Source organism: Python bivittatus, unplaced genomic scaffold (genome assembly GCF_059951505.1).
Source record: "Python bivittatus isolate LINGU-HERP-01145 unplaced genomic scaffold, Pbiv_v1 ctg000700_np1212, whole genome shotgun sequence".
In the NCBI taxonomy this organism is placed as follows: Eukaryota; Metazoa; Chordata; class Lepidosauria; order Squamata; family Pythonidae; genus Python; species Python bivittatus.
Window position 1 is genome coordinate 12,153,299 of NW_028277098.1, and position 23,142 is coordinate 12,176,440.

Consider the following 23,142-nt stretch of genomic DNA (forward strand, 5'->3'; position numbering starts at 1 on the left):
TAACCCACCCCGATAGCTGGAGGCTGGGCTGTTGAGGGTTGAAACAATGGCATAGCTAAGTATATTAAAATATTGGCTAAAGATTAATTTTCAGTCCCAAGACTTGACTTGGGTTTGAACAAATTTCAATTCTATTTGGTTTGACAAATGTCAATCCACTTGGAATCATCAAACTGGAGAAAAAATCAGGAATTGGGCTTTGCACCAGAGGTACCGCTGTTGCTGGGACCAGAACAAGCCATGGCTACTTTTAAATAAAGGATGTTTGGCATGGAATTGCAAAATGGATACAGTAAAATACCAGCTAGTATAAAATTGGCCCATGGTAAGATTTGCTTCCAAATGACCTGATATCTTAACCAGCTTACATAGGCCTTTACCCTGTCGCATTTGGACATCTTGCATCAGCTCTATTGGAGGGCAAGCTTCAGAAAATCCCTATGCAAAAAGGACTTTTCTATACCAAACTGAAATACTTGAATCATTGCCCCACATATTACTTCTATAGGCCTTGCTTCTGCAGTCTGTAGAATGTATATGTTATTAATGGCAGATTAATTAATTAATGGCTGATTTGGGACTGTGTACAATGCCACATAAAGCATTAGAATATTATATCATTTTTATCTTAATTTACCATATAGTATGTTTTTAAATTTTCTTTTATTTACTCTTTTATCTCTCTATATTGTATTTCACATAATTGTCCTTCTATACATAATGGGTCTATAACCTATAATTGATTTGATTTGATTTGTATCCTGAAATTTAGGTTTTAAATAGTTGGAATAAATATGAAATAAACTCACAGTTTTTAAAAGCTGATTTTGTTATACATAACACCCACACTCACATATGGAGAGGGGAGATTGCTTTAAATTTTTGCAGTATCTTACTTGGCCCTAAAGCATTACCCTAAAAGATGGTACTTTCCCTCTTTCTGGTGTAGCAAAGTAGATTTCAATATTCCCTATTTCACTGTAGCTATATACAGAAAACATGACCTTAAGTAAGTTATTTTCTGCTAATTTCCTCCCCCCCACACACAAAATAGATAATTATTCTTGCTGACTTTATAAAGGATTACCAATTACCAACTTTTAAAATCTTTCATTATCTGTAATCTATTTTAAATTGTCAGGACTCAACATATAACACCTGATGTTTGTAACAAGCAATCTGTGGGAAGATAAACTGTTCTTGATAGAACTTGATGTGAAAGACACTTTGAAGCAGTAAAGAAAAACATTATGTAGCTTACACTGCAGATATGCTAAGTAGCTCCCCTGGAACGCAGTTTGAGGTTTGTCGTCTTTTTTTTTTTTTTGCTAAATCAGCATTCCAGTTCATCCACCACAGATCAAAGCTTCATATTTTTATTGTTTTCATTCAGCAAAATTGAATTTATTGTGCATGTTCTATTTTTCTCTTATTTTTGCCAGCTATATTCTAACTTAAGTGTCAATGACAAGAAATAACAATCTTTTTTTTTCTAAATTCACTGGCATAACTCAGGACATCTCTGATATTTTTAGAGTGTATAGTTTATTTAACAACATTTTCATGATTTTCTCTTCCCATTATAGGTAGCTAAGCTGCTAAGGAATTTCATGTAGAGTTTCAAAGTAAAATTGCAAGTGCTTTTTTTAAGTGACTGACGAAAGAAATATTAAAAGTAAAAAATGGTTCCATAAGGTGAAATGTTTGAATAGAAAAAAACAAATTTGGACAAATGGAGCATCTGAGGAGAGGTACAATACAGCTGCAGAGGAACAATGAGGATAAGATAATAGATTAGATTATGCAACTCTAGGGAGAACTAAGAGTAATGTTTTTCCCATGCTAAAAAAAAAAAAAACAATAATGCATAACCTTCCCACAAGTAAAAGCCAATGTAAGCATCAAGAGGAAAGATTCTAGCGTTACCTGCTGAGCTGGATTTTATCCAGTGTCCTGCTTTGTGATGGTATGTGGCAATGACCTTGGGAGACAGGAGAAAGACCTGTTGCCTAGGCTGCAAGTCTTCCTCCTGTCTCCCAAGGTCATTCCCACATATGATCACATGCATGGAGGAGGAGATTAAGAGAGGGTTTCTCTTTTTGCTCTGTTTGCCCTTGCAGTTTGATAGTTCTGTCCCTTGCAGATACATTGCTGTTACCTCCTCAAGAGCTACCCTGTGAGTGATGGAGTATGTTGGTTAGATTTTTAGGCTGAGTTCTTTCTTGCCATACAAGCAGGTGGACCCTGCTTGGGATTTACCACCAGTACAAAATATCCCACATGACTTCTTTAACCCTTGGATTTTCCCCACTAATAAGAGCAGGAAAGTATCCAATATGATTCTTGCTTTTATATTTATCATATACATGATATTCCTGAACTAGCAGGAGGGGGGAAAAAGGACTCCCTTTCTTCTTCTGTGCCAGTGACTCTATCATGTCAGAGATCTTCCCGCATCTTCCATTTCTGGAGCTGCCACTACCAAGACTTCAAGGCTGTGGCTGCCCAAGCCTTCATCTTAAAAACAAAACAAAAATGTTTGCAATGATGAAGCAGAGACTCTTATTAGAATGTCTCAGAACTAGACTGATGTTGATATGTCAGCTTTTACCTGAAAACATTAGATATTTGGATCTGAATAGATGGGAGATGGAATAAGGAAGAAATGTGTTTGGCAGGGGAAATGCCAGAAAGAGTTTTGCCTTTTTCTCTCCTCTTCTAGGACAAGATTTGCAACCATGGCCCTTGGCTCAACGCCAGAGTTGGCAGCCAAGGATGGGCATTACTGCTAGTTAAGCTGGCTGAAGCCAATGAGTACTGTAGTCCAAAATATCTGGCAGACAGCAAATTTCCAACCCTGGTTTAATTTTACACAGGTGTTAGCTTAATTTCAAAGGCTACAGCAAGTGATGAATTCAGACTTTTGATAAGAGTTGTATGTCCATATAGCTTGCTTCTTGAGACTGCGAGAAGTCCTTCCAGAGGGATGAGGAAAACAGTAAGAGGAAGGGAGTATCAGAAAGAGTGAAAAGAAGATTTCTGAAAGAAAATGACTGCATAGTACACACTGATTGATTTGGGCTTCTGGGTCTAACCATAACCAAATTTATGTCCTCCTACCATCAATATATTATCCCCCCAAAATTATCTCCAAGGGGCTATAGCCCTTCACAGAAAAAAAATTGCCCACCCCTGTTCTTATCCACAACCAAGAAACGTTTTCATACCAATCCACTCCTCCTGCTCCTCCTGCTTCTCCTCTTTATTAGCTCAAGACTGTACAACTTACTACTAGTAAAGTGCTTGGGTGTACAACATCATTCATGGCAGTCTCAGTGTATATAAAACATAACAAACTATGATTTGACGTTAATATATGATTGTTTGATTTTGACCCTGGAAATTATATTTTCTCACTATGGTTATGTTGTCACAGGACATCTTTGATTTTGGTTTAAAAAATCCAGGCGTTATGAACCCGAACAAAACTATATTTGGGTTTTTTAAAAACATGTAAAGCGTTCTTTGGCATTTTATTTTAAAGAGAAAAGTAGAACAGTACCATTTAGAAGTGAGCAAAATAATTAAATGAGAGTTCCAGAAAGGCTTGCACAGCAGACTAAAAAAAAAACCCAAAAAACCCATCAACTTCATAAGTGTTTATTCAATTGGAATTGATATATAGGATTAGATCAAGTACACTTACTAGCTCAGGAGCTGCATAGTTTAATAGAGCCTTAAAAATACTCCAATTTGAGGATAAGGAAAGCACACTGGAAAACAGTAAATTTTTCCCATGGTAAAAAAAGTAAAACACATATAATGTGTTGAACCATGTTGGATATATGTAAGTGCACAATCACGTTCACTATTCAAAACACATTTCCTACCTTATATTGTGTAAGTCACACAGGTCTAGACAACATAGTTTAAGACTACTGTAAAACGCTACCCCAATGAATTAAGCAGCAAAACTGAGAGACATTAATTATTTGGGGATAGACGAAACAAAACATTTCAAAAAGATTATGGGGAGCAAAGCTTACAATTAGGTGGCAGATTTCTTTTTCCTTCCTGCTGCTTCTATTCTTGGTATTTCTATTTTGCATCTTCACAACATCCCAGAACACCCTTCCCAATCAGTACATGCTCCAAATGGAATTTCATGCTCCTGATTTCTCAGCCAGCATGGCCATTGCTAAAAATTCTGGGAGTTGGCCCACACATCTCAGATTCAGAAGAGCTCACCCAGAACAACACTTCACTAGGCATTCTGCGGGGATAGCCTGGAGGGCCAAACTGGCAGATGTCAACCATCAAAAGGAGTTCCATTGCTATCTCAGTGTTGGTAGCAGAAGTGAAGGGGAAAAAATAATAACAGACATTCTACTCTGGCCCCATCAGTGTTACTCTCCAATTCCAGTGAATACAGTAAATGCATCAGAAATTCTATTTCTTCGCTAGCCTTCCCTAGGGACCTCCCTCTCCTTTCACCTCAAACACATTCTAACCTGAAAGTTCTTCACAGCCCCAAATAGTACTAATAATGGTTAGTTGTAGCATCTGCAGTTGGGTACATCTCATTTCATTGAAAGGAGTTCCATGAGTCCCAGCCTGTGGCTATATGCACTGAATGAAGCTCTTCAAAACTGTTCAGTAGAGTTGCCCACAGCAACAAATATACATTTTTTCCCCCCGTAGAAGCAGAAAATCACAGATATTTGAACTCCCTACATGAGATAGGCATGCAAGTTGTGCATTTCAAATAGTACTCTTGCAAATGACAGTATTCTTTCCTTGCGGGGGCTATCATCTTTTCCTTTCTAGCAGGCTGAACTCAAATCAAAGAACAAGATGGCTACTGAGCTATACTCTCAGAGGGACAGACCACTAGGAATTTAAACTTGGCATTTATGGTATAAGTGATCCATTCAGCCTGAATAAGGATGTTTTCCACCTGAGCCTGGAAAGCATGTTGCAGAAGCCCACAGGACAAAAGAAAAGCCAGCACAGCCTGCCAGCATTTAAGTCAGCCCCCAGGTGTGTACAGTCCTAAGGACTTGTGAAAACCTGCCTGTATACCCTATGATTGTCAGAGGAAACAAATCTGTTGTACTTGCCAGTAGCCATTGCTTTGTTAGAATATGGCAGCCAGTACTGAACTGTATCTCTTAATTACATTTGGACATCTTCATCAGCTTTCCTTGGCACTACCACATAAATGAAGAATGCCTACCTGTTCAGAATGATTAATTACAATAAGATAAGGTTGAGTTCATAGCTCTAATCTCTATGTGCTGGGCTTCAAGTACAGGGCTCAGGTTACAAAGGAACATCTGATGCTGAGTTTTCACATGTAAATTTATGCATGCTGTGATCACTGTAAAAAATAAAATGAACTACAGTAAAGAGTAGATTGGGTGCAGCCACTTGTGTATAGCTTTACATCTGCAGACTTAATAGTTCTGTAATATTGCCCATGCTAGCGGAGAAAAATGAGCCACGTTTTCTCACTCCTACATATGTAATAACTGTTACTCCTGCTGCAATTTGATAAATGTAGGACAACCAAGTCTTCTCCACAGTTTAGCATGTACTGGTATACCTCCACATGAAAAGGTTAATATAAGGGGTACACACAAAATGGAAAAATGGGTGTTGTTTCAAGATTGGAACAAAAAGCCTTTTTCTGTTAGAAGATTCTATGGACTGTGGTCCATTGGAACAAAATAAAGTAAAAAAGAAAAAATACTCAAGTTTCAGAGTACACCTTTAGTTTTGAACTCAAAAAAAAATTAAAAGTTGGAAAGCTTTTCATTTCTTGGGTAACATTTCTTACCCAATCAAGTTGATATCAGAAAAGCTATAGTAAATTGAATCCAGAGTTGTCCAAGAATCCAAGAAGGCAAAAGCAAACCAAGAAAATGACTTGAGTGGATCCATGTAGTCATCAGGAGTAGAGTTCAATTCAACAGAGCCTTTTTCTTAGTTAAAACATACAATTCTCCTAACATATCTATTCAATGCTACACTGTCTGTTTACATTGTCTGTATTTCTCTTAAAGTAGGAATGTGGGAATCTATGACTTATGGAACACATTCAACCTCTGAGCTGTTTTTCTGCAGCCTCCAGAACTGCTCAGGATTGTGCAAATGAAATATTATGGCAAACCATGGTGCAATTTCCTGACACTTTATAACCGAAAACAAATTAACAAAGAAGGGAAGGGAAGGGAAGGGAAGGGAAGGGAAGGGAAGGGAAGGGGAGGGGAGGGGAGGGGAGGGGAGGGGAGGGGAGGGGAGAGGAGAGGAGAGGAGAGGAGAGGAGAGGAGAGGAGAGGAGAGGAGAGGAGAGGAGAGTATTTTAACTCAGGGATAAGTCTCAGATAACTAGAAAAACTCCCTTCCCCTGGTGCACCAAAATAATCTTCTTTCACAAAATTATGCTGCTTCAATGAAAAGGTGGCTCTCCACACTTAAAAAAACAAACAAAAACAAAAACAAAACAAACCCCACTATTTAGCTTTGGTTTCAAAGACCTTCCAGTCCCAGGATTTACCATCTTCAGTTTTTAGTGGAGTTGCCTTCCTCAGATGGAACTTGTATGTAACTGAGGGTTCCTCCTAGACTCTCGGCTCCTGCTCAATGAGTAAATTGCAACCCTAGCCAGAAGGACCTTTGCACAAATCCATCCTCTGTGCTAACACTCTCTTCGCAGTCATTTGTGCCTTAACCATCTCCTATTTGGACTATTCCAATGAGTTTTACATGGGGCTGTTCATGGAGACCACTCAGAAGCTACAACTTTGTCCACGTTACATCTCTGTTCTGTGAGATACACTGGCTTACAGAGCAGTGGGTATCCCAATGTAATTCAAGGTTGCTACATATAAAGCCCTTCATGGCTTAGGACTTCATTCCAGGACCCAGCTGAAACGCAGAGTCATCTTGTAGTACCTAGGAGATACTCCTTCTCTATAGCTGCTCCTGCCCTGTGGAACAGTGTTCCCTCTGAGGTCTGTTTCACCCCAGTCCTGTGGTGCTTTTATAAAGCTGTAAAAACTGGCCCTTTCAATGAGGTGATCCATTCCCTAACAGTGTATCTTGGTTTTATGATTGTGAATGATTCATTTATCCATGTCACAATGTACTCTATGTATTATTGTGTTCTTGGTTCTTGTTTCATTATTATTATAGTTGGTCACACAGTCGGCCAGATGTTTAGACTGGATTTGGCATTTTTATCCACCTATCAAGTCCTTCCCAAGGACCTGGGATAGGCAGATGGTGTTGTTTGATGGTGTGAAAGGTATCATCGCAGGATATAAGCCATCCCAAGTAAAGCTGCCTTTTGCAATTGATTGATGATGATTTTGTCAGTACTGATGGTGTTCAAGTGGTGCTCCAGATGTTTTGGGATTACACCTAAGGTGCCTGTAACTATTGGTAGTATCTTTGCTTTTTTTTGCCATAGTCATTCTACTTCTATTTACAGGATGTTGTACTTTGTGATTTTCTCCAGTTTTTCTCTTTTATTCTGCTGTCTTGCAGGTATTGCAATATCCACTATCCAGACTTTTTTGTCTTTCATATCAACAATTGTTAAGTCTGGGGTGTTGTGTGGTAGGTGGTATTATTACTCTTACTATTATTATTTTAAAAACCCTAATATGTAAGCTGCTTAGAGTTATTCCAGTGACTGAAGCAACATACAAGTTGAGAAGTGAAATAAATATTTTTATATTCTTTTTACATAAAATGCACACATTGGGACGATTTGTGAATGAATGTTGGAAACAGGACCAATCCTAAATTACAAATCTATTGCCCACTATTCATCTGTCACAGTTATTTATTTATTTATTTATTTAGTGCCTTCGAGTCAGCGCTGACTCCTGGCAACTGCCTAGACTAGTCCCTGCAGTTTTCTTGGCAAGGTTTTTTGGGTGTGGTTTGCCATTGCCTTCTTCCCAGGGCTGGGAGAGAGTGACTGGCTGAAGTCACCCAGCCTGACTTTGTGCCTAAGGCGGGACTAGAACTCCCAGTCTCCCAGGCTCATGCTTTAACCACTACACTAAACTGGCTTCCACAGTACATACACTTTTCCATTTGTTCTTCACAGAATAAATATAAGGGAAAACATTTGCTTGGGTCAGTCTTTAATTCAAAGGAAGGGGAGAAGAAGCCCCCCCCCCCAATAATAAAAACTACGCCTGAATTTGTTAGTGTTTGTGTGTTTGTGTGCTGCTGCTGCTGCTGCTTGACTTTAAGGGATGCAACCTCATAATCACAGCCTTTGAAATGGACTTTTTTGTTATCGGTTTTAAGGCTATTTCTGCCCATCTGCATATCAAAGAAAACATGACTTTAACTAGGCACAGGCCTAGCATTCTGAAATTAAAAGCAGATTCAGATAAATCCTTTCCTCTGTGGGGTATATCCTTATTTGAGAACCAGGAGAACAAGACCATACAAATGAAACTTCTCATTTAAAGGCTATGTTTTCTTTGTGAACTGTTATATAGTGTTCCCTGACATGGCTGTCAAGGATGGGAAAGCTGGCAAGGGACATTTTTTCAACTTTTATTTATGTCAAACTGAAAAAGCGACTGAGCTGTAAGATGAGCTCAGTTTCGTTCTCATTTGCCCCCTCCCCACAAAAAGTTATCTCTGTGTATTTCTAAAGAAATGAATAATCAATAACTAGATTTGTCAGCTTTTAACATACTGCTGTAGTACTCTCTTTAACAGTTGCTTGACTAGTCAAAATCATATACTTGATCTATTTATATCCTGTCTTTTGTCCTAAAATTCAAGAAAACATGCATGATTCTCTTTCAATATTTTATTGTCATAACAGTGCTATTGCCCTGTTCACACAATATATTTTGGCAGGCTGGGCAAACTCCAAAACTGAACTCATTCTCACAACTAAATTTACTAAATTAAACCTATGCAAATGTAGCCTTACTTTGAGTAAAACTAGCTCTTCCCATGTGATGCCAACTCCTTACCAAAGATTAATAGCCCCTTTTGACCTCCATGATCAAGACAAAGTCCTAGAGAGATCCCACAAAAATGAAGCTTCCCTAGATCCCCCATCTCTATGGTTGTTTTTGGTTTTCACCCTTACCTAGCAAAATGGCTGTGTGTGAAAAGGGGCAGACACTTGTGAGGGTGAGCACGGGGCCTCTAAATCTATCCTTACAGGCTCCAAACTTGATTTGGAGATTTTCCCTCCTGCAGGGAAAAAAGTGAAGAAACCAGGAGGTGGGAAGTGACAATCTCCCAGGCTTCTTTGTGGTGCCTAATCATCATCATCATCATCATCATCATCATCATCATCATCATCATCACCACCATCATCATCATCATCATCATCATCATCATCATCATCACCACAAATCAAGTACAAACACCTAAGATAAGCTAATTCACTGGGATGAGGGTGATTGGGTTATTTATGCTATGTATATGGTATAAGATCTTGAGACAGATTAGGCTAAAATATTGAAACTGACCCAGGATTATTCAGTAGGCAAGAGTAGGCATCTGAGTTGACTTCCTTGGTCCAACATTGTATTATCTCCATGCTATAATGAATTTTATCTACTAATTTATATAAATCTAGCTATTTCTCAAGGCAGCAGAGGAAGTCAAATCAATTTTTTCTTTGACAAACCTATCCACAACAGCTAGTAGTTGGTGTGCTGGTTTACTCAAGTTGAAGTTTAGCCTAGAATGAGATTCTCTTCTAAATGCAGCCTACTCAAACTGCACCTTCTATACCTGAATACCTCTTTAAAGAGAAAAGTGCTGGAGATGAGATTGCTGTGACCTTGGGTAAAGTTTTATTTGTTGTATAGCTGCTGTCCATGCCATGGGAAATGAAACATTCTGAAACTTTGACAACCTTTACTTCAGTGTTAGTCTCACAAATTGAGCAGTTGATATACTTATGCCACATTTGTTTGAGTGTTCCTGTAGTAAGAGAAACAATATATTCTAGATGCTAAAAGGTTCTAGTTCTACCTCCTTAATAATGTCCCATGCACTGGCAATATTCTTGACTTGATGTGCATTTAGCCAATCAACCCATTCAGACTAAAGCTGATCATGTTTGATTCTGGGAATGTTGCCAGTGCAGAGGGCACCATCATATGAAGTTGCATTGGGGTATATATATTCCCCTTTATTTAGTGTGTGGAGCAATTTCCTCCTGAAAATATTTCACATTCTGAAATCCCTGGCTTCCCACAAATCTGCCCAAAACTTCCTTTTCTGGATGAATGCTGGTCTTTTGAATGTATAAGCTCAGGCATCCTTTCCTGAAGATCAAAAATCAAATATAATGTTATGATATTACAAATGGGGGGAGGCTGAGAACACATAGCCATTTAATGAATGTATAAGGGATTTATTTGGTAATCTTCATTCAGAATCCAAAAGATTTAAATCTTTTGCTTTTGTTTTTTTTAAAACTGCTGATACACACCTTTGAAAAGTATATAAAATCAGGTGTATTATAAGGTAGAAATATTTTTTTGAGCTTCTGTTGATTTTTACTAACTGCTGTGTGTTGTGAATATGAGGATCTAGATTTTATTTTTGTATATTCCAATAAAGAGAGTATGTTTGCTTTGAAAAAGCTTTCCCTGGAAGGAACTCGGCTGCTCTGTTAATAGTGTTACTAATGCATTGGAAGCTAGATACTAACAATCCGTGAACACCATACAGCATCAGTACCTCCAGAAGAACTCAATCAAAGCCAAAGAAGATAACAAAAGTGTTTATTCTAAGGCATTCCCCATTGCCTTAAAATCAGTTATATCAAATGGAAATGACAAAAACCAAAAGGATAAAGGAAATGCTAGAGCATTCATTCAACTGCTGAACTTTTCCTGATACAGAAAGGGTATAAATGTGTGCCTTCTAAAGAAGGAAGAAGAATTGGTCCTATTCTTACTTGATGGGAGCTCTCCAAAAGGCAGCTGTAGCCATCTCATTCTTTTTCCATTTAGCACTTGTTCCCTAAACCAAGAGTGAGGGCCCTTGTGATAATTTTCTTTCTTTCTTTTTTTTACCGTGAGCCTTTCATACAACTCCCTCCCTCCATCACAATCCTGTTCACTCTCTTTCTTTCTTAATTTTGATTTGATGGGATTCTTCATTCTATTCTTTGTGTGCCTCCTATTGCTACGGCACTTGGTTTTCCCTACATCTCTCAACTTTTCATGAACTCTCAAAACCATTTTTTTTTCTCCTTCTTTATTCTCTGTATCACCTGAATATCATGAGGAAAAAAACAAGAATTTACCACACAATTGTCTGGGACACCTTTGGATCTATCTGTTGATGCCAAGGTTTACCTTCTTATATAATGGATTCATTAGACAAACTTCAGATGTAATAATAGGAGAGTGTTATTGAATTTGTGCTCTTCTGCTTAGTGTATTGGCCATTAACGTTAACACTGATTATTTTTATATCTGCTCCTGTTCTTTTCTTCTGCAAGGGGTGACCAGATAATATGAGGGGGCATGTTCGTTAGTGGCCTAGAAAGTCAGTGGATAATAGATGGAGTACTAAAGAGGGATAAATTAGAGCTTTCTCTGGATGATTATACCTTGTGAAGACTTGATAGCTACCGTAGTACAAACATCTAGAGGCTTCTGGGTGAGAATGTGAATTGGACCAAGGTCTGCCATTAATATAGGTTGCATCTTATTATCCTGAGGGAAATAGTTGTCCCCTTCAAATAAAAGTTTAAATTTTGCAACCACATGTATGGAATATAATATTGGATAATGTCAAAAAGTACTTTTTCGAAAAATGTAAATCAAATAAGTAAATAGCTAAATATTTATATTATTTTTTCTGCTCAATTTACAATAAGTAAATTTTTCCAGCACACCCTAAACTTTCAGTTATGAAAGCTGTCCTGGATAACTAAGTTGGGAACAGCATACACGTGCACATCCAGAGACTCGGAGCTATTCACGCACATGTTTTTCTCCTTCCTCCCATGATCTTAAGAAGGCTGTGGAAAAAGAGGAAGCATGTAGATTAAAGCTGTTTTCCCCTGGCAACACAGGTTAGCAGGCAATTCAGGTGGAGGTCCTTTTGGGTCTGCAAGTTAGATTGTTCTTGGCTGAGGGCCACAGGCTGTTTACTCAGAAGTAAACCCCATCAATTTGAATGAAGTTTATTTCCAGCAAATATGTGCAGGAGCAATGTGTGAAAAGCCCTGAATGTTCCTGTTATTCAAAAAGCTTGAACAAAACCAAGACTATTCCACAGAATTGTAGCAGTGTTATTTGCAAAATGACAGATGGCATAACTGCCATAAAGCTCTAAGAGCCTCAGTTAAATTTAAGCCAAAACTGACCCTCCCACATTAAAAAAAAATAAATAAATAAGAAAAACTCCTCTGCCGAGACAAAAGATAAATGCTCTGAATAACTGTTTCCTCTGTCGAAAGTGACTGCCCTTATTAACTCCTCTGGAATTTTAAACGATAGAACAGACAGAGTATTTAAAAGCAAATGAAAGGAAACTGTAAACAAGAGTGAAGTCTCACATCTAAAATCCTCGAACAAGCTGCAGTAATGGCCCCATTTCACATTTTGCCTCTCTTCAGTCCTGTCTGTCAAGAATAAGCAAAATCTAAAATATTTTAAAATAAACATGGTAACTACAGATGATGAACTGTCCCTCTATCTAGGGGGCTATCACATTATACATTTTTAAAATCTCAAAATTATCCTGGATGCAAAATTCCTTTTTTAAAAAAATGTCCATGTATATTCCATTGGCATGCTATTCTGTCCTACTCTGATTAAAGATGAAAACGTAATTAATATGAAACGCTGACTATAACTCCCAAACCTTATTATAAGCTACCCACTTCTAGTGCTCCATAAGGAATGACATAATTTGTGCTTGATGTATTACATAGGAAAAGAGGTGGGAAAAAATGAACACAACTTGTGACTAGAGTTGAAATGAGATGTTAATCTATTTGGGCAGAACCACATTATCAATGTCTAGATCTGAGCACTAGGCTCATAATCAGCGTGCTGGCAAAGTTGAGTGGGCTTGGCTGGAACAGTGTCTAGATAAATCATTCTGGACTCACTGAAGAAGAGTAGAATAAAAGGTACTCCGCTCATGTCCTAAATGAGGTTGAAGCATGATTCTTACGGATGCTATCTTCATGCTGTAACACCTCTGCTCATAAAATGTCCCAGCACCAAATCATTGCTGCCTTCCATTCCATTGTTGGCCTGGTGCCTCTCAAGAGTAACACTGAGCTACATTATAGGTTCTACCTATGTGAAACAAGATTTCCAATATATCTTTTTAACTCAAGAAGAAGACAAATGGCAATGACTCCAGAGTCATAAAGTCATGCCAGAGGGAGCCCTCAACATTCCCTATGATCCCTCTGGCAAATGGGTTTCCGCATCTTCAATGTGTGACAGAACTGATATGATATGAGAACGTTCTGTATTCCATAGGTTTTTCCCTTTAGGAACAATGTTGGTCCCTGACTAATATTACCTTCCGCCTACATAAACAAATTTCTATAAAAAAGCAGCCCATTTTAATCAAAAGCGATTTACAGATTGCTGAAAAATTGGTTAAAAAGAAAACAAAACAGACTAAACTGTTTCAACCACTTATTCTCTAACTGAAGATGTTCTAATGAAAGCTAAACAGGTTTCATTTCAACATATTTACCACCTTCATTCTCACCGTGGCCCCATAAATGGAATGCAATGCAATCAGCTACAGAGGTTAGTGGTTTCCCAGGGCAGTCTCAAGAACATTAACAATACTGAGATTTGCTAAGCCTGAATCTCCAGAGAGTTTAGTCTCCTGTGAGTCTACAGCAGTGATTTTATTCCTTCTTCCTTCTATTACAATTCATGAGCTCCCATATCCAACTTCAGTGCTAAGAACCATTATTCTCTTCTGCCCTTCTCAATTTCATTTTTATTCAGTTTTACAACCATCTGTCACTGTCATCTCTGAAATTTCAACATAATTTGGGGAATAAAACTGTTTCTTTTCAACAAACATCATGATGTTCTGTAGTATTTTAGTTGTCTTATTCCTAGGAAAGTATTCCAATTTCTAATTTTGACAAATGAGATCACAATGATTTTGATGTCCTGATTTGTATTCTCCCTTCCCCTGCACTAGTTGCCTAGTATAATTTGTGGTCCTGCCATTAAAGGACATTAATCCTGCAGACTTTTAGCCACATAGTTTCAAGGGTTTCATTAAAATAATGTATGTATTATTTCCTCTGCATCTCTTTTAAGATAGAGTTAGATAGGATGGGGAAAAGAAAGCACATCAATTTCCAGATTGTCCAATAATGAACCCAAAGAGAAGATGTGCTGAATAAAGGCAGAAAGTATCTTAGTTGAACTTGAAAAACAAAATCAAAATCATTTACTGTTACCCCTTTAAAGATCTGCATGGACTTACTGTGTATATGAATATTTTGCTTGGATGGCTTTATTATTCTGTTCTCATCCTATAGGCTTTACCTTGTCATTGTACATTCCTCCTTTCTTCTGTAATCCATGTCTAAGCACTCTACCTTTGCTTTGTCGTCCTGAGGCTTCATTTTACACTCATCGCTATTAGAACCTGAACATTTTTTTCAGACTGACAGATTTTTGTTACTGTGGTTTTTAAACTCGTTGTTACTTGTAGAAATATTGTGTCACAATTACAGTTTAACTTTTAGTTGGGTGGTTCCTCTACAATGGACTGATGCAGAATCCTCAACAATAAAACTGTCACATTATTTTAATATCAATATTTGTTGATGAACCAAGAGTCTCCTCAGGTTCCCATACAAAAAATGCATCTTTAAAACCTTGACTATGCAGTGTAATTTATTATGCATTAGATAGCATTACAGGTTTGTTGTTATTACAGCGGACTCCCTCTTAATTTTATCAAAAGTTGTAAAGCTTTCTGAGAAGTCTAATAGGTGAAAAAAAGGCCAAAGGAACAAGAATGCAGTAAGTTTTATTGGAATCAATTAAAATGTCAATACTTTCAGGCTGACCTTAATGTAACCTAGAAGTTGTTCTAAACGTAGCCTAATTAAATTTGCATAATAGTCTTGCAAGCCATTTTGAAACTAATACCAATGGTTCTTTTTTAAACTATTTCAGCGCACATTGAAACATTTTACACCTCTTTCCCTGTGTCTATTTCGTTTGGTTTCATTTAGAGTTTGGTTCTGTATGTTCTGAAAAGCTAGCCTGACTGAAAACCTTCTCTTGACTGTGGGACATTTACATTGGTTCCGATAAAAGTATTAAATGTTTTTACGACACTGGGAAGACAGAAATATCATAAATGATTTAACCATGCTTTACTGAGTTTATTTCTCCTCTATGCACTGCATAAGATCATGGCATCTGGACCCATCAATTCCTGGCAAATAGAAGGGGTAGAAATGGAATCAGTAACAGACTTCATTTATTTGGGCTCCAAGATCACCGCAGATGGAGACTGCAGCCATGAAATTAAAAGACGCTTGCTCCTTGGGAGGAAAGCTATGGCAAGCCTAGACAGCATATTAAAAAGCAGAGACGTCACCTTGCCGACAAAGATCCGCATAGTCAAAGCTATGGTTTTTCCAGTAGTAATGTATGGCTGTGAGAGCTGGACCATAAAGAAGGCTGAGTGCTGAAGAATTGATGTCTTTGAACTGTGGTGCTGGAGAAGACTCTTGAGAGTCCCCTGGACTGCTAGGAGGTCAAACCAGTCAATCTTAAAGGAAATCAACCCTGATTGCTCATTGGAAGGACTGATAATGAAGCTCAAGCTCAGATACTTTGGACACCTAATGCGAAGAGAGGACTCTTTGGAAAAGACCCTGATGCTGGGAAAGATTGAAGGCAAAAGGAGAAGAGGACGGCAGAGGATGAGATCATTAGATAGCATCACTGAAGCAATGAGCATGAAACTGAGCAAACTCAGGGAGGCAGTGAAGGACAGGAAGGCCTGGCGCGATATGGTTCATGCGGTCATGAAGAGTCAGACACGACTTAACGACTGAACAACAACAATGCACTGCAACCTCCAGTGCTTTTTCTTAAATATATAGGGAGTGTGAGTGTGTCTGCATGTGTGTGTGTGTGTGTACACACACATACATACAAGTGTGTCTCTTGTGGATTATATTCCTGGTAGTGATCAGGAATGCTTTTCCTCAGCTGAGATTGGTGAAACAGCTACAGGCATTTGTTTGGGTACTCAGTATTACTCTGATAACACATATGTCAAATAGGTCCATTTAAATAACTGTAATGCATTCTATGTCAGTCTGGCTTCGTCTCTGAAAACTTGACCTTATTCAAATCAAGCTGGCTATAGAGCTGATACAAATCCCAGATTGTAACAGATATACTATCTCCAGAGCAACAATTTCTCGGTAGTTAAAACTGGTTATGACACATAAAAGACTAAATGTAAGGTTATCTGAAAAACAACCTTCTCTTATATGATTAATCTGCTCTGGGGTTCAGCCTTTCTAAATACAGTGGTACCTCGGGTTACGAACGCCTCTGTTAACAAACTTTTTGGGTTACGACCAGCTCCGGCCGCAAAAATTTTCCTCGGTTTGTGAACTCCGCCTCGGGGTACAAACAGGATACGCGGCCATTTTCCCTCCCATGACACGGTCCGCAGCCATTTTTCCACCCCTGACACATGGTCCGTGGCCATTTTCTGCCCCTGACACGTGGTCTGTGGCCATTTTTCTGCCCCTGACACGTGGTCCGTGGCCATTTTTCCGCCCGACATGTGGTCCACAGCCATTTCTCTGCCCCTGACATGTGGTCCGCGCCCATTTTCCGCCCCTGACACGTGGTCATAGGGAGGGGGACTCTCCCTCCAAGCAATAGCCGCCTCCCTGTCCTCCATGCCAGAACAGATTAACGGTAATTACAGTGAACCTTATGGGGAAATTTCCTTCAGGTTGCGACCAATTCGGGGTGCGACCAGAGTCACGGAATGAATTAAGTTCGTAAACTGAGGTTCCACTGTAAGTTCTTCTCTGAGAAGAACTGGTAGAAGTTCTTGGTAACTGGTAATAAGCATTTAGCAGAAACTTGAGCAAGAACTTTTGATTCTGAATAACGTATTGTGGATTTGCTATAGTTTACACTTCATTGTGTTTTCATTCCTCTAAGTTAATAATGTGTGTTTAAGGAAAAAAATCCCTCAGTACAGCAACCTTGATGAGATCATATCAGTGGCTAGATGAAGATATTTCTTCCTTGTTTAGCCTGTTCCATTGCAATAGTTACATCAATTAAATCAGTATTTTTTTTTATAAGTACCTATGATGTAAATTATAAAAATGGAAAGTAACTTAGGGTCCTTGCTGCATACAAGGTGTTGGAAATATACATCCACTACACTGAGATGATTAAAAAGAAACTTGAGAGAATTTTTACTAATCATCTATTGTTGAAGCTTCCTATTTTAAACTGTAAACCCTAAGAGCTGAGAATTTCAACAAGAAAAGAAGAAACTTCAGCTAGAGCTTTCAGTCTTTTTATTTGAAAGGTATTTTCATTTTTAATTGAACTCTGATACCATTTTTTTCACAAATTATGTAGTTTTGTTAAAAAAAAACAGGTTATTTTCTTCAATATAGTACATTGCAATTACATATTTTTTTTCATTTCACAATTTTCCTATATCATCATTCTAGTGTTTTTTTTTTTAATCATCCCATTTGTGACATTTGAATTTTATATATCATTTATATAATCTCATTTCTGTTGTCTTCCTTTTCTGAAATAGTTTTATAGACAGAAAAGTTTAAAGGAAGTGGCTAGAGTATAAAGTTAGGAAGACTTTAGAAATAAGTTGGCATATACAGCATTGGGTCAAAACCTAAGAGTTTCAAAAGAGATGGTTCTGGAAAGTTATGTTTGTGCCAGCCGTGGAGAAACTGTGCCTCAGAAAATAGCAATGAGCTACTACTTCCAGGAAACCAACCTAGAATGGTCAACAGTAAGAGATGCTGATTGGTGTAGTTCAGCCACAATTCACCACCCCAACTTACCAGAAGTATGACGGGGACCTAGAATTTACTTGGAGTATTTCCCTTAGTTGTTTTGTAATTAGATCCATCTGGAGGACTGCAGAAGATTATCATGATTTCTAAAAGCAAATTTTATGCTGATGTCCCTAAGGAAACTATCTCCTTGCTGTTGGTCTCTCTCCTTCCAAAACAAATTTCCTACTCTGAACGAGTTTCAGTTTCAGTTTCTCTCAGTCTTTCATATTTCCTGTTTACATCCTACATCCTTATCATTTTGTAGCTTTTTAAACAATTAAAAATTTCACATGAAAATTGGTACACATTTTTTCCTAATACAGATAGTCCCCAGTTTAAGAACGAGTTCTGTTCCCAAGGTCTGTCCTTTAAATCAAATTTGTATGTAAGCCAGAACAGTATTATTGTATAATACTGCATAAGTAGTATTGTGTAATAACTCAAACCATTGTGTATTTAACTTGGATTGTGCTACAATAGGCTCTGTTCTTGATTATGAGTCATCTGTAACCCGGGTCTTCTTAACCTGGGGACTACCTGTATATACATACAATTTTTTTTAAGATACAACTTTGGTTTTCCTTAATGAGCACAGTTATATAAGTTTTTTTCCTGCATATGTAAATATTTGTTACTCTTCTTTGAAGAATTGCCTCCCAAAATTATTTGCATTTCAGAACTTGGGAAGGGTATATTTGGTAAGTTATTATCAAAACGCAAGCTGAATGAAATTCTTTGTCGGTTTTGATAGCCACATCTCTGGACGTTATGACTTTGCCGTTTGCTTGCATTTAACCCCCTGAATGTCGCTCTGGCAGAATTTACAATAATCAGAGACAGTTCATCAATTTAAGATTTACGGAGGCCATTCCTTGTGGCAAACATTTCATTTACTTCAAAAGGTCGATCTCCACTTATTCTGCTGAGTCCACTGCGACAAGAGGTTGCAGTGAAGTGAGACCTTGAGAAGGCACATTGTTATGGAAAAGATATCCTTGTGCTCTTATACCCCTATCACTATTACAATATGTGTAATGTACTGAAAGTAGAAAGGATATACATGTTACACTTTGTTGACCATTATAAAAACAAAAATATGCTCAGTTGGTCTTTATATTTTTTTGTTCTGATGGCTCTCTCCCCTCCCTTTTAGCATTGACAATTTGCTTTTGAGATACAATATAATAGTGGTGAACTCTATTGATTGCTCTTCCTTCCCATATGACCCAAACTGCATATTTTCGAACCATGTTCAACGTGCTATAGACTTCTTCATGCTTATGCCTACCACAAAAGAATCTAAAACAGAATTGACCTGCAACACAGTGCCCTCTGGTGCATTAAAAAAAAAGCAAAAGAAAAGAAAAAATAGATCCTTAGAATGCAAAAACAATCAACAATCCTCTTCCCAAGTGTATCTTTAAGGACCAGCTATGGTTTGCAGGTAGACGTAGGAAGTACAAAAACACCAAGTTTCCCCCCAGTTCTTATGAAAAGGATGCTGCGAACCACAACAAAACAATCCACACCAAATGAATGACCACCTGTTCAAATGATTTCAAGGCCACGAATTAGCCAAGCAATCTCAATCAATCTGTTTCTTTCAAAATCAGAATCAAACTGTTCTTTCATTCCATAGAGTGACAGTATCTGCTTCAATCAATAATTACAACACTGTGTTAAGCACGTTTTCTGTTTTCTCCCACTGATACAGTTTTCTTACTTTCCTCTTGTCAAGGTAGACTACATTTCAGAAATAGGCTGGAAATTTATAACACTTATTTTTAATGTATGCCAACATGTTTAATGGGCAAACTCTCATCCTCTCAGCCTGGAGGAATGGGATCAATAATATTCACATTTTCTGAGTATGTACCATTTTGCCTAAAAATTCCTGATTCTTTATTCCTTTCTACCCCCTCACCCCCATGCTTTAACAGGTGGTGTATGAAAGACGATATTTAGCAAGGGGTCTTTACTCATATTGCATCCTAAAAAAGGAACCCTACCCCCACTTCTGTCCAATTTGCAGGCAATCGATGAAGTTACAAGGCACAGGCCTTCAAGCCCAGGGCTGGTTTCTTTTTAAATTAGCAACCCCACTATTATTGCCTCACTTACATGAAATTGAGCTGAAAGAGATTTGAGTACTGAAAAGTTTTCTTGATGCTATTGATAAATAGCCACACAGAAGATCAGAATGGCACAGAATAATTTGTTTCAGCTTTCACTCGATGTGTCACACTCCAGATGTTTTGGATGAACTTTGGTTAGAAGATAATAGGAGTTGTAGCTTTACATATTTCAAGGAGGCCACATTGTGAAAGGCCAGTTTTGTTCTGACAGGCAACAATTGTGCAGGACCTTAACAAGCTTTGGTAACTCTGAAAGCAAAGAAACTAGATATGGTATCTGTGGCATGAATGCATTAAACTGCATCTTTTATTGCATTTTATTTCTAATTTTTATTCAGCAAAGATACCGTGGGAAGTTTGTAGGGAAGTCTACATGCCTATCTTGCATGTTCCAATCAGAAGATGTTTCTCAGAAGCAGCTATTTTTAATGTTTTAAAAATAAATAAATACAAAATGATTTGCATTTCAGGGAAAGCCTCCACTGATACCAACGGAAATCCAGTTACCTCAGACATGTCGGGAAATAAATGTGGACTTGTCCTCTACTTTTGAACTAAGACTTTTCTCTAGCATCCCATATTTTCTGCAAAACAATATTTTGCAAAATATATATTCAAAATAATATTCTCAACAATAAGTGCATAAAGCAAGACTAAACCAGGAATTAAACGTCGCTTTTTCCAGCAATACATGAAACTCAGTCCACACAGTGATCAACTTCAACAATGACTTCACTCAGTCCCTCAATCCCCCATCTCTCCAGGTTCCCAAAAGGCCATAGCTCTGAATGGAATCTTGGCATAGAGTTTTGGAATGGCCCCAGACCTACCCACTGGCTCCTTATATGATTCTTCCCCCTCTTCCTTCAAGAGGTGTTGTGCTATTTAGATGTAGCTCCCCCAAAGCTTTACACTGCAGTTGTGATCCCACGTGCTTCTTACCTGTAAATCTTGTATCTTGTGCTAAATCCCTGTCGGCTTCTGTCCACAAAATCCGTGTATTCCGGGGAGCGATGGAAGGGTCCCTTATCAGAGAGAAGCCAGTCGAAAGGGCTTGTGGCATGCTGATCCGAACTAGCAGCAACCGCTATAACCCAGCAATGAAGACTCAGGGCTATCCACTCCCATAGAGCCATCAGAGAGAACAATTCAGCACCAGCACTGCATCGCCATATCATGCTTCCACTGGGGACTTAGAGTCTTCATTCTCTTAGCTGTCCCTTAACACCTACACAAAACACAAAGGAAAACAGATCAGCTCACTTTGATCATGCTCATCAAGCTGGTGAGGAAAGTCTTTTCTTCCACATACATCCCTCCCTAAAGAAACAGCTGTCAAATGCTTAGAAACAGGAGGGCAGTGGAAAGGGGGAGACACTTTCTTCTGTCTTTCCCTTGGGACTGCATCTGTATCAGCATGAGAGAATGCTTGTATAGGCGTAAGGAAGTGTATGAGATAACAGTGTAAATAAATGTCTGAACCTGTGGAATTGTGCGTACATTTCAATCTGTATGCAAGCAGAGACCAGGAGAAATGAAGTGACAGATGGAAGGAGTGATTTACTTTATTCCTTTTCTCTTTGTCTTCAGCAGAACACTTGCATTGCAAAAGGGCCCGTTGGAAAGAGTGGAGATTGCAGCCCCAAACATTTCATTCACATTCAGTACTGATATCAGATTTTCAGAAACGGTATCCAAGCAAATCTTCAATACTTAGATCACATTTCTAGTGTCATTTCCCCCCCCCCCAAAAAAAATCAGCTTGATAGTATTGGGAAAACCCATCATCAATGAACAGATTCCCTTTCCTTCCTGTCACTTCCTGCACTCCACCAAACTGGGCCTTCTCAAAAAGGACTGGGGGATTTTCTAAGCATGTTTCTTTTGTTTGTTTTTTTATTGCTTTTTTAGGAGAAGTCCCGTTGCATGAATGGAAATCCATTCTTACTATGTTGTATATTCCCCAGTGATTTGTAATAATCAAGTTAATTTTGCAGTTCTGGGCTGCAAAACTTCAGAAGATTACTGCATGGCAGCAAAATCCATACCTCTTTGCTGCCATTTAGTTGTCATCTGGATTTTTCCAGGTCAGGTCGGGTAGCCCTATTTTTCAGCCCACTGCTCTAGTGGGTGGGGGTGAAAACCTTTTAGCATTTGCTGAGATATGGATGGGACATCAGTGAATTGCTTTTAAGGATTTTTCAAAGGACAGCATCAAAAAAATCCTGACCCTTATACAAATATTATTTCAATATAAATATGTCATCATCATCATCATCATCATCATCATCATCATCATCATATTTATTTTGGTCATTGACCAATAAAAATACATACAATATAAATATAAATATAAATATAAACGGATCATTTTAGCAGAATGGTTTTACCTTCAAAATTAGAGTACCATTGCCATAAATCAAGAACTGTATTAGCAGAGGTTGCAACTATCTTAGGGTAGATAATTTGATGCTCCTCGGATGTTTTGGCCTTCAGTTACCATTGGACACCATAACCCATAAAGGATTGTCCAAAAGCTCTGGAGGGCACTAGCTTGGCTATTTGCAGAGTGGAAGGAATATACTTCCCAACTATGTAGGGTCTCACATACTTTTGAAGACAGATTTTTCTGAAAATATTGCTTATTCCTGACCATAGCTGTACAACTAAGCATATCAAAATATAAATATGGCATATGGGCATATACTATATACATTTATATTGCATAGGAATGTTCTGTTGGAAAGCTTGTGGCCGTATGTTGACCTGATGGCAAAGCTGAGCACCTGCGATGTAATGCGTAGAATTGTCCTACATAGAATATAAACAGATATAATGAAAATTGTTCAGTGGATATTGCTTTCATCATCGCAAAGCGATATTATAACAGCTTATACTTAT

General features: G+C 38.2%; 1 protein-coding gene across 2 annotated transcripts in view; it reads right to left on the minus strand.

The window, feature by feature from the left end:
- Positions 1-21,419, minus strand: part of BRINP3 (BMP/retinoic acid inducible neural specific 3) — a 234,879-nt gene extending 213,460 nt beyond the window's left edge. Inside the window, exon 1 of one of the 2 annotated variants that reach the window (XM_088153501.1) lies at positions 21,184-21,419. In XM_088153501.1, the coding sequence (XP_088009627.1) occupies positions 21,184-21,419 (236 nt within the window). The remainder of the gene's footprint in view (positions 1-21,183) is intronic. The other variant, XM_088153502.1, reaches the window with a different exon arrangement.
- Positions 21,420-23,142: the final 1,723 nt, after the last annotated feature.